Source organism: Lampetra fluviatilis, chromosome 64 (assembly GCF_964198595.1).
Source record: "Lampetra fluviatilis chromosome 64, kcLamFluv1.1, whole genome shotgun sequence".
Lineage (NCBI taxonomy): Eukaryota > Metazoa > Chordata > Hyperoartia > Petromyzontiformes > Petromyzontidae > Lampetra > Lampetra fluviatilis.
The window spans coordinates 4,734,278-4,746,782 of record NC_136338.1 but is presented as its reverse complement, the minus strand read 5'-3'; the positions used below and the strand labels follow the sequence as shown (position 1 = coordinate 4,746,782).

The following is a 12,505-nucleotide window of genomic DNA, read 5'->3' as shown; positions in this document are numbered from 1 at the left end:
ATGGTGGGGGTGGTGGGGGTGGTGGTGGGGATGGTGGTGGGGGTGGTGGTGGGGATGGTGGTGGGGGGCGGAGGGTCGTGTCGCGTGTACGAGGGTTTGTCGACGGACCTATTTCGCTTCGACGAACCAATCCGCCGTGGACGCACGCGCCGCGTGGCCCGCGCGCCGTGACATTCAAAACGAGGCGTTTAAAGTACTCGGAGAACAAAAAGACGAAAGGAAAGACACGCGGGGCGGGCAAATTTGTTTGTTTTTTTTTTGCGTGTCGAGGGGGGGTAAAGGGCACCCCCCCCCTCTGTTGGCAGCGGTGGTGGGGGGGGGGAATGTTGTAACGTAGAGGGAGTCACTTAGACTCAGTCGCCAGGATGTAGTAACCGAGACGCGGTGGCTGACCGAGACGCCCAGCTGGTGAGCTGTGATGATGATGGCGGGGGGGGAGGGGGGGGGTTAGGGGCGTGACGTCTCACACGGGGTCACACTACATCGAGCAAAATTTGGTTTCGTTAAGGGGGGGGAGGGTGTAGTGAAAGGGGCGGACGAAACCATAACCACCGACACGGCAGCAGCAAGGCTCAGATTGACACGGGGGGGGAGGGGGCGGGGGGGAGGGGCGGGGGGGGAAGGGGCGGGGGGGTGGGGGGGAAGCTACCGAGGCACCGTTTGGTCTCAAACTCCAAACTCCACGCATCTCCCCCCTCCCCCCCCATCACCACCGCCGTGGGTTGTCGACTGCTGGTCCCCAAAGTGGCGTACTCCCCCTCCACTTCGCTACGGTTCAATCCGAAAGCGCTCGGGGAGAGAGAGGGAGAAGGGGTGGGGGGCGGGTTGGGAGAGGGTGGGGGGGTTTGGTGGTGGTGGTGGTGTGGGGGGGGGGCGGCACGGCTACGCCGTACGGCGTCACTACGCCGTACGGCGTCGCTACGCCGTACGGCATCGACGACGCGGGGAACCGTTGTGCGAGCCGGCGAGGGCAAAACAATCGAGGTCGACCCGGGGCATCCACCCCCCACCCCCCCCACCACCACCAGAGAACCCGAGCAGGTTCAAGGCCACGAGGGAGGTAGCGGCCGGCGCCCGTGGCGTTGGTCACATCGCGTTCGCGCGCGGCGTGGGAATCGGTGGGTAGGTTCACACACACACACAACCACACACACACACACCCCCACACACCCCCCCACACACACACACACCCACACACACCCACACACACCCACACACACCCACACACACACACCCACACACACACCCACACACACACCCACACACACCCCCCCACACACCCCCCCACACACACCCACACACACCCCCACACACACACACCCCCACACACCCCCACACACACATACCCACACACACCCACCCACACGTAGCCTGGGGGACAACGGCGAAAGAGGGGCGGGGGGGGAGAGAAGCCAAGGAGCGGGCGAGGATGATTTAGCGGTGAAAGCACAGTTCTTTTAAAACGACAATTATTATCCACCTTGCTCCGTTCGCAACCACGGGGCCCGACCCATTTGGGAATGTGTTTTTCGCTACAAGTGATTGGGCGTTTTGTGCCGAGGTCGGTTTTTGGCGTGTGTGCGCGCGCGTGCGTGTGTTAGCGTGCGTGTGTGCGTGCGTGTGTGCGTGTGTGCGCGCGCGTGCGCGCGCGTGAGCGTGCGTGCGTGCGTGCGTGCGTGCGTGTGTCTGTGGTTGTTGTGCGGTCACAAGGTTGGGAGAGCGTGGCACAATCTTCTAGAGCGGCGCTTCCAGAGCCATGACATGAGGCTTCGTCTCCCGGTACTGCGTGAAGCGCACGATGGCGTAGCTGTGGGCACACGACAACCACACCGCGCGGGCACGCAGGTCCATTACCATCACCAGCACACACACACACACACACCACCATCACCAGCACGCACACACACACACACACACACCACCATCACCAGCACGCACACACACACACACACACCACCATCACCAGCACGCACACACACACACACACACCACCATCACCAGCACGCACACACACACACATACACCACCATCACCAGCACGCACACACACACACACACCACCATCACCAGCACGCACACACACACACACACACACCACCATCACCAGCACACACGCACACACCACCAGCACACAAACACACACACCACCATCACCACCACGTGGGCACACACACACACCACCATCACCAGCACACACACACACCACCATCACACACACACACACCACCACCACCACCATCACCAGCACATACACACACCACCACACACCATCACCAGCACACACACACACACACCACCATCACCACCACGTGGGCGCACACACACACACCACCATCACCAGCACACACACACACCACCATCACCAGCACACACACACACCACCGTCACCACACACACCACCGTCACCACACACACACACACACACACCACCACCACCACCACCAACACACACACACACACCACCACCACCACCATCACCAGCACACACATACACACACACCCACCACCACCACGTGGGCACACACACACCACCATCACCATCACACACACACACCACCATCACCAGTACACACACACACAACCATCACACACACACTACCATCACCAGCACACACACACACCATCACCAGCACACACACACACACCACCACACACACACACACACACACACCACCATCACCAGCACACACACCACCACCACACACACCCACCACCATCACCAGCACACACACACCACCAGCACACACACCACCATCACCACCAGCACACACACACCACCACCATCACCAGCACACACACACCACCAGCACACACACACACACACACCACACACACACACACACACACACCACCATCACCAGCACACACACACCACCACCACCAGCACACACACACACACCACCATCACCAGCACACACACACACCACCATCACCAGCACACACACACACCACCATCACCAGCACACACACACACCACCATCACCAGCACACACACACACCACCATCACCAGCACACACACACACCACCATCACCAGCACACACACACACCACCATCACCACCACGCGGGCACACACACACCACCAGCACACACACACCAACACACCACGCGGGCACACACACAACACACACCACCATCACCAGCGCACACACACACACACACACCAACACACCACGCGGGCACACACACACACCCACCACCACCAGCACACACACACACACCACCACCACCACCATCACCAGCACACACACACACCAACACACCACGCGGGCACACACACAACAAACACCACCATCACCAGCACACACACACACACACACCAACACACCACGCGGGCACACACACACACACCCACCACCACCATCACCAGCACACACACACACACACACCATCACCAGCACGTGGGCACACACACACACACCCCACCACCACCACACACACCCCACCACCACCACCATCACCAGCACACACACACCACCATCACCAGCACACACACACCACCACCACCATCACCAGCACACACACACCACCACCACCACCACCATAACCATCACAAGCACACACACACCACCATCACCAGCACACACACACACACACACCACCACCACCACCATCACCACCACGCGGGCACACACACACGGGCACACACACACACACACACCACCACCACACACACCACCACCACCACCACAGACACACACCACCGCCGCACGCCCCCCCCCGCCCCCCCGGTTCTCTTCACCGACACAACAGACGGCCGTCGGCGCTTCCCGACAAACTTGAGCGCGCGCCGATTTGCGAAGCTCACCCCAAGAAGTCGAAGTCGATGGTGGAATACTTTGCTTGGATCAAGGACCACAGGCCCCAGAAGTAATGAGACACCTGCAAGGAGGCAAACGGAGACCCGCGGGGGGGGGGGGGGGCGGTGGTCGATCGGTCAGGGGTGGTCAAGAGAGCGACTCTTTCATGCTGCCGTCACGGCAAGCTCTGGCTGGGGGGCCAGTGGTGGAAATTCCTCATTCCTATGGCGAGGATGGGGGGGGGGGGGGGGGGGAGGCAAAACTATCCATAGGACAGTCCACCGCGCCCCCCCCCCCACTTCCCCGTTAAGTTAAAAGACCGCCCCCCCCTATTTAATAAGGGTTTGGGATTTACACCATTGGTACACCTCATTTGCCAGTAAAAAATATAATAGTTTTTTGCCCTTCTATCTGGCAACAAAACTGACACCTTTTTTACGAGGAGTCATGTTTGCATAGAACACAATACCTGCAGTCATAATGCAAACAAAAAAACTCTGATAATGTGCGCACCTTTTGGCGTCATCTGGTCCAACCCATCTGAGACTAGGCTCTAAGGAAAGCTGTCTCGGGTGTGTGGACCAATCAACTTCAAGGACAGTGCACATACATTATCAGAGTTGTGTTTTTTTTTGCATTATGACTGCAGGTATTGTGGTCTATGCAAACATGACTCCTCGTAAAAAAGGTGTCAGTTTTGTTGCCAGATAGAAGGGTAAAAAAACTATTATCGGTTTGGGATTTGTAACGTGCAAAGTTTGAGGGTCGCGCTCGGTGTGCAGAGGCTGGGGTCAGAGGCACGGGGGATGTGTCCGCGTGTGTGCCGGGTTGCGTGTGTTGCCATGCCTACCGGGTGTACCCACGCGTGTGCACGTGTGCATGTGTTGCCATGCCTACCGGGTGTACCCGCGTGTGTGCACGTGTGCGTGTGTGTTGCCATGCCCACCGGATGTACCCGCGTGTGTGCACGTGTGTGTGTGTTGCCATGCTCACTGGGTGAACCCACGCGTGTGCACGTGTGCGTGTGTTGCCATGCCTACCGGGTGTACCCACGTGTGCACGTGTGCGTGTGTTGCCATGCCTACCAGGTGTACCCGCGTGTGCACGTGTGTGTGTTGCCATGCTCACTGGGTGAACCCGCGTGTGCACGTGTGCGTGTGTTGCCATGCCCACCGGGTGAACCCACGCGTGTGCACGTGTGCCTGTGTTGCCATGCCTACCGGGTGTACCCGCGTGTGTGCACGTGTGCGTGTGTTGCCATGCCCACCGGGTGAACCCACGCGTGTGCACGTGTGTGTGTGTTGCCATGCCTACCGGGTGTACCCACGTGTGCGTGTGTTGCCATGCCCACCGGGTGTACCCGCGTGTGTGCACGTGTGTGTGTGTTGCCATGCCTACCGGGTGTACCCACGTGTGCACGTGTGCGTGTGTTGCCATGCCCACCGGGTGTACCCGCGTGTGTGCACGTGTACGTGTGTTGCCATGGCCACCGGGTGAACCCGCGTGTGTGCACGTGTACGTGTGTTGCCATGCCCACCGGGTGAACCCACGTGTGTGCACGTGTACGTGTGTTGCCATGCCTACCGGGTGTACCGAGTGCGCACGTGTGCGTGTGTTGCCATGCCCACCGGGTGAACCCACGCGTGTGCACGTGTGCGTGTGTTGCCATGCCTACCGGGTGAACCCGCGTGTGTGCACGTGCGCGTGTGTTGCCATGCCTACCGGGTGAACCCGCGCGTGCGCCGGGTTGCGTGTGTTGCCATGCCCACCGGGTGAACCCACGTGTGTGCCGGGTTGCGTGTGTTGCCATGCCCACAGGGTGTACCCACGTGTGTGCCGGGTTGCGTGTGTTGCCATGCCAACCGGGTGAACCCGCGTGTGTGCACGTGTGCGTGTGTGCGCACGTCACAGAACCGGAAGAAAAACCGACGACCTCTGCAAACCGCGACCGGACGACGGACCGGAGGAATGAATGAGCAGCGTGGGGGGGGGGGCCGGGGAAAGGGGGGGGCCGGGGAAAGGGGGGGGGGGGAGGAGGGGGGGGGGGGGGGGAGGAGAGGAGGGGGGGGCACCGCCACTCGCCAGGGAGAACTTGCTGACGTGGACGTAGAGCCTGTGCACGTCCGCGTCGGCCACGGAGCGGACGGGGTTCTTGGTGAACTCCTTGTAGGCCTCCAGGTAGGCCCGCAGCCAGCGGAACTGCAGCTCCTTGTCGGGGTACAGGCTGTAGTCGACGTCGCTCACCCCTGGGAACAGCGCACACGCACGCACACAAAGATCCCCCGCGTAGCCTTAACAGACTGTAGGGGCAAGTGCTGTGAGCGAGCAGCACCTATGAAGGCCGGAACGGCACACGAGGGGGCGGGTGGCCAGCACCACGCCCGACCGCCTTTGTCTCCCCAGTGGCGATGTTTACACACCGCACCGGGTACTAATTTCAGGCTGAGTCCACCTAGGGGGAGGCCCAGGACCGGTTCAGATAATCGTCACTGGTGTTGGCCGTGAGCGGGAATCGAACCCGGGTCGCCAGGTTCATAGCGCAGCGCGCTAACCGCTACACTACCGCTCCCCACGCACGCACACTGTCACGCACGCACACTGTCACACACGCACACTGTCACACACGCACACTGTCACACACGCACACTGTCACACACGCACACTGACACACACGCACACACGCACACACACAGAGCTTCCGCGCAGCGTTACGCGGCAGATGAAAAAGATGGCGCCGTCTGACAGATTCAAAAGTGCCAAACCAGAGCTGGTCCCCTTAAGCAGCGTTGCCCACGGGGCCTTACCCCCCCCCACCCCCCACTTGGTAAAATAAAACAAGTTTAAAAGTTCAGCTCACCGCGTGACGGATCAACCATCAACCTCCCTCTCACCTGCAAACTCGTTGAAGTGGTTTCCGATGTCGTAGGCCTGGTAGTTGTAGCTTGCGTACTCGTAATCAATGAAGCGCACGGTGCCTGCACGTACCCACGACAACAACGACAACCAAACACAGTCACGTGATCACGGGGAGACGGACACGCAAACTCCAAATATACAGCAGCGGGCGTCAGGGGGTCGGGATCGAACCCACGGATCTCCTGCGTACCAGGCGAGGTAGTTAACGTCTCCTAGCCACCGTGATGATGATGAGAGAGGGAGACACTCAAACTACAAATATACAGCAGCTGGTGCCCTTAAGGTAGGGATTAAACCCACGACCTCCTGTACACCAGGCGAGGTAGTTAACGTCTCCTAGCCATTGTGATGATGATGATGATGAAAAAGACACCGCAAACCTCAAACATACAGCAGGCGTCAAGGTCAAGATTGAACCCACGACCTCCTGCGTACCAGGCGAGGTAGTTAACATCTCCTAGCCATATTCTTGGTTCTTTTGGTAAAGTCACGTAGAAGGGAAATAATAAAATAATAAAAATAAAACAATAAAATTCTCACGACGTTTCGATTGCAACACACGCAAATCGTCATCAGGTGTGAAAACCACAGCAAGAACATTCGAAAAAAAGTGGCGATTTTTTCTTAACGTTGCTGTGGTTTTCACACCTGATGATGATTGCGTGTGTTGCAGTCGAAACGTCGTGAGAATTTTATTGTTTTATTTTTATTATTTTACCATTTCCCTTCTACGTGAATTTACCGAAAGAACCAAGAATATGAATCCCTGCAGTCACGAAAGCTTTAAATCGAAATCTCATAGCCAGCGGTGATTATGAGAGAGACACTGCAAACTCCAAATACACAGCAGGCGTCAGGGTCAAGATTGAACCCACGACCTCCTGCGTACCAGGCGAGGTAGTCAACATCTCCTAGCCACTGTGATGATGATGATGATGAGAGAGAGACACGCAAACTCCAAATATACACAGCAGGCGTCAGGGTCTAGATTGAACCCACAACCTCCTGCGTACCGGGCGAGGTAGTCAACATCTCCTAGCCACTGTGATGATGATGATGATGAGAGAGAGACACGCAAACTCCAAATATACACAGCAGGCGTCAGGGTCTAGATTGAACCCACGACCTCCTGCGTACCGGGCGAGGTAGTCAACATCTCCTAGCCACTGTGATGATGATGATGAGAGAGAGACACGCAAACTCCAAATATACACAGCAGGCGTCAGGGTCTAGATTGAACCCACGACCTCCTGTGGACCGGGCGAGGTAGTCAACATCTCCTAGCCACTGTGATGATGATGATGAGAGAGAGACACGCAAACTCCAAATATACACAGCAGGCGTCAGGGTCTAGATTGAACCCACGACCTCCTGCGGACCGGGCGAGGTAGTCAACATCTCCTAGCCACCGAAATGTTCAGAAAGCCTCGTGGCGAAGGGTTTTACGTGGGGCGAACCGCAGGTCGGAGAAGCCTTCGAGCGATGCCCTTGAAAACGTGACGGCAAAGCAGAAGAAAGCGAGGCGATCAACGACACCGAATACAAATTGACAAAGTTGGAAAGGAAAGGAATTAAAAATAAAAACGACATCATCGCGATAGACAACGCCGGCTTCAACAGCCCCCCCCCCCTCCTCCCTGTGGTGTCAGTTTATTTATTTCATCCATTGCCAATATTTCCACGCTCGGGGCAGAGGTCGCAACCGGGTACCCGATACCCGTGCCCTACCCGATACCCGGCTACCCGTATCCGGCCAGATACTGGTACCCGTTTGCGACCCTGGTGCGGCCGGGTACGGGTAGGCCGTGAGTCACTGGTGAGTCACAGTTTGTCACTCATTTCGGGTAGGGTACGGGTAAGGAAGCAAAACCCGTTTGCGACCTCTGCCTCGGGGTAAACACCAAAACAAAGAATCGAGAACAGCCGGAAGAAGGGATCGCGTGTCGCTCTGCAACGGTCGTCGGCACGGCACGGCACGGCGCGGCACCAAGGCCGCGTGGGGCGGTCGCTGCCCGCAGGCATTTAACAACAACAACAACAACCAAAACGCGCAATCGACAACGTGCGCGCTGTACGACGGCGTTCGCAGGGCGACAACGGCTGCCGGAGGAGCAGCAGGAAGAAGAAGAGGCGCACAAAGTGATCTGCGGGGCCACACATTCTCAGGTTTTTTCGGTAAAGTCACCGTGTAGGTAAAAACATGAAAATTAATAAAAGTAAAATAAAAATCACGACGTTTTTTTTTTTTTCGGTTTTTTCGGTAAAGTCACCGTGTAGGTAAAAACATTAAAATTAATAAAAGTAAAATAAAAATCACGACTTTTTTTTTTTTAGGTTTTTTCGGTAAAGTCACCGTGTAGGTAAAAACATTAAAATTAATAAAAGTAACATAAAAATCACGACGTTTTTTGTTATTTTACTTTTATTCATTTTAATGTTTTTACCTACACGGTGACTTTACCGAAAAAAACCTAAGAACATGAATCCTTGCAGTCACGAAAGCTTCAAATATAGAATGCCGGGCCGCACGCGGCTGCCCTGTTCCCCCACGCCCCCCCCCCCCCCACCGGTCTGAGACGTGGGCTCGTAAGGGGGGGGGGCGGGGAGGGGATACAGGCGGCAAGATGCCGGTTCAGACTTGGTCAGTAGAACCCAGAAGTTGCCTGAACGCACCGGATTTAAGCTAGCAGTGTTTATGTAAATTATAAAACATTATCTTTGTTTCCTCGCCCACTTTACCAGCAGGCAAAGGCGCACTGGAGCTGGGCAGTTCTTTTGGGGAAGCGACCGGGCCACTAAACGTTCGCTCAACAAAGTGGGGCTTCACCGACATCGTCGTCATCGTCGTCGCCGCCGCGTGCACATTCACAGCGGCAGCCAAATAGTTTGAACGCGTGACGTTGGGGATAGGTGTGTGTGTAAGCTAGGGGTGTGTGCGTGTGTGTGTGTATAAGCTAGGCGTGTGTGTGTAAGCTAGGCGTGTGTGTGTGTAAACTAGGCGTGTGTGCGTAATCTAGGTTTAGTGTGTGTGTAAGTAAGCTAGGCGTGTGTGTGTGTGTGTGTATGCAAGCTAGGCGTGTGTGTATGCAAGCTAGGCGTGTGTGTGTGTGTAAACTAGGCGTGTGTGCGTAATCTAGGTTTAGTGTGTGTGTAAGTTAGGGGTGTGTGTGTGTGTATGCAAGCTAGGCGTGTGTGTATGCAAGCTAGGCGTGTGTGTGTGTAAACTAGGCGTGTGTGCGTAATCTAGGTTTAGTGTGTGTGTAAGTTAGGGGTGTGTGTGTGTATGTAAGCTAGGCGTGTGTGTGTAAACTTGGCGTGTGTGTGTAAACTTGGCGTGTGTGCGTAATCTAGGTTTAGTGTGTGTGTAAGTTAGGGGTGCGTGTGTAAGCTAGGCGTGTGTGTGTAAGCTAGGCGTGTGTGTGTGTAAACTTGGCGTGTGTGCGTAATCTAGGTTTAGTGTGTGTGTAAGTTAGGGGTGTGTGTGTGTGTGCAAGCTAGGCGTGTGTGTGTAAGCTAGGCGTGTGTGTGTGTAAACTTGGCGTGTGTGCGTAATCTAGGTTTAGTGTGTGTGTAAGTTAGGGGTGTGTGTGTGTGTGCAAGCTAGGCGTGTGTGTGTAAGCTAGGTGTGTGTGTGTAATCTAGGTTTAGTGTGTGTGTAAGTTAGGGGTGTGTGTGTGTGCAAGCTAGGCGTGTGTGTGTAAACTAGGCGTGTGTGCGTAATCTAGGTTTAGTGTGTGTGTAAGTTAGGGGTGTGTGTGTGTGCAAGCTAGGCGTGTGTGTGTAAGCTAGGCATGTGTGTGTAAGCTAGGCGTGTGTGTAAACTTGGAGTGTGTGCGTAATCTAGGTTTAGTGTGTGTGTAAGCTAGGGGTGTGTGCGTGTGTGTGTGTATGCAAGCTAGGCGTGTGTGTGTGTAAACTTGGCGTGTGTGCGTAATCTAGGTTTAGTGTGTGTGTAAGCTAGGGGTGTGTGCGTGTGTGTGTGTGCAAGCTAGGCGTGTGTGTGTAAGCTAGGCGTGTGTGTGTGTAAACTAGGCGTGTGTGCGTAATCTAGGTTTAGTGTGTGTGTAAGCGAGGGGTGTGTGTGTGTGTGCAAGCTAGGCGTGTGTGTGTAAGCTAGGGGTGTGTGTGTGTGTGTAAACTAGGCGTGTGTGCGTAATCTAGGTTTAGTGTGTGTGTAAGTTAGGGGTGTGTGTGTATGCCAGCTAGGCGTGTGTGTGTAAGCTAGGTGTGTGTGTGTGTATAAGCTAGGGGTGTTTGCGTGTGGAGGCTAGGCGTGTGTGTGTATAAGCTAGGGGTGTGTGCATGAGTATGAATAAGCGAGGGGTGTGTGTGCGTGTGTGTAATCTAGGTGTAGTGTGTGTGTGTGTGTGCAAGCTAGGCGTGTGTAAGCTAGGCGTGGGTGCGTGTGCATAAGCTAGTGGTGTGTGTGTGTGTACAAGCTAGATGTGTGTGCACGCGTATGGGTAAGCTAGGCATGTGTGCGTGTGTGTCATCTAGGTGTAGTGTGTGTGTGTAAGCTAAGGGTGTGTGTGTATGTAAGCTAGGCGTGTGTGCGTGTGTGTAATCTAGGCGTGTGTGTGTATGTAATCTAGGTGTGTGTGTGTAATCTAGGCGTGTGTGTGTGTGTGTGTAATCTAGGCGTGTGTGTGTGTGTAATCTAGGCGTGTGTGTGTGTAAATCTAGGCGTGTGTGCGTGTGTGCGTATGTAATCTAGGCGTGTGTGTGTATGTAAGCTAGGCGTGTGTGTGTATGTAAGCTAGGCGTGTGTGTGCGTGTGTGCGTATGTAAGCTAGGCGTGTGTGTGTAAGCTAGGCGTGTGTGTGTGTGCGTAAGTAAGCTAGGCGTGTGTGTGTGCGTATGTAAGCTAGGCGTGTGTGTGTAAGCTAGGCGTGTGTGTGTGTGCGTAAGTAAGCTAGGTGCGTGTGTGTGCGTGTGTAATCTTGGCGTCGTGCGTGCTGCGGAGGGCAGTGGCCGGCGTAGACCCGCACCTTTGTCTGCGTTGTAGATGATGTTCTTGACGAGCAGGTCGTTGTGGCAGAGCACCACGGGAGAGCCCAGGTCGGCCAGCGTCTCCTGCAGGCCCAGCATCTCTCTCTCTAGCTCCGCCCGGCTGGGTACCTCCGCGAGAAACCTAAACAAAAATTGCCGGGAGCGGCGCGGGGAAAAACGGACGGGACGAGGGGACAGTGGAAGGCGACGTGAATTACAGAGCCTCGCAAATCAAAATAAGGAATGTGTAAATGTTTTTTTTTTAAACACGCTTTTATGAAATGTACGAGTAATGGAAGAACTTCACGACTCCAGGAAGTGGCCCAGAAGCTTGCCATTGCGTAAGGGACCGTGGCCAATTACAGGCAACGTGAGTTGAGCGTGGACAATTAGACCCAAGCTGAAACATAACATTTCAAAAAGAATGTAAAAAAAATGAGATTTTTTATTTTTAATGATAGAATATAGTATTGTCATCAGTATGACATAAGCATACCAAGTTTGCAGTCGATACCACTTTGGGAAGAAGTGGCTTAAAATCAAGATTTGAGGAAACAACAACAACAACAGCAGCCAGAGCCAGTTAATAAAAATCGTGTAAAAAAATATTTAAAAAATGTAGTAAAAATCGCTCTCCACTCCTCGCACAAAATCGCTCGCCGTTGCGTGCCCTGGTCCTCCAAGTGTGCATCGCTTACCGTCCCCACCCACGGTCTCTCTCGGGGGGGGGGGGGGGGGGTGGCTTTGATATTGCTATTTTTCGCCCCTTTGCATGCACAGCGCCCCCGAGAACGATTACTT

At 55.2% G+C, this 12,505-nt stretch overlaps 1 protein-coding gene across 2 annotated transcripts in view; it reads right to left on the bottom strand.

The window, feature by feature from the left end:
* Positions 1-1,317: 1,317 nt before the first annotated feature.
* Positions 1,318-12,505, bottom strand: part of LOC144951839 (ethanolamine kinase 1-like) — a 74,379-nt gene continuing 63,191 nt past the window's right edge. For both annotated transcript variants that reach the window (XM_078882169.1, XM_078882170.1), the window contains 5 exons: positions 11,704-11,846; positions 6,691-6,774; positions 5,882-6,045; positions 3,808-3,881; positions 1,318-1,807 (listed from right to left, as the gene is read on the bottom strand). In XM_078882169.1, coding sequence (XP_078738295.1) covers positions 1,735-1,807; positions 3,808-3,881; positions 5,882-6,045; positions 6,691-6,774; positions 11,704-11,846 — 538 coding nt within the window. In that variant the 3' untranslated portion in view covers positions 1,318-1,734. The remainder of the gene's footprint in view (positions 1,808-3,807; positions 3,882-5,881; positions 6,046-6,690; positions 6,775-11,703; positions 11,847-12,505) is intronic.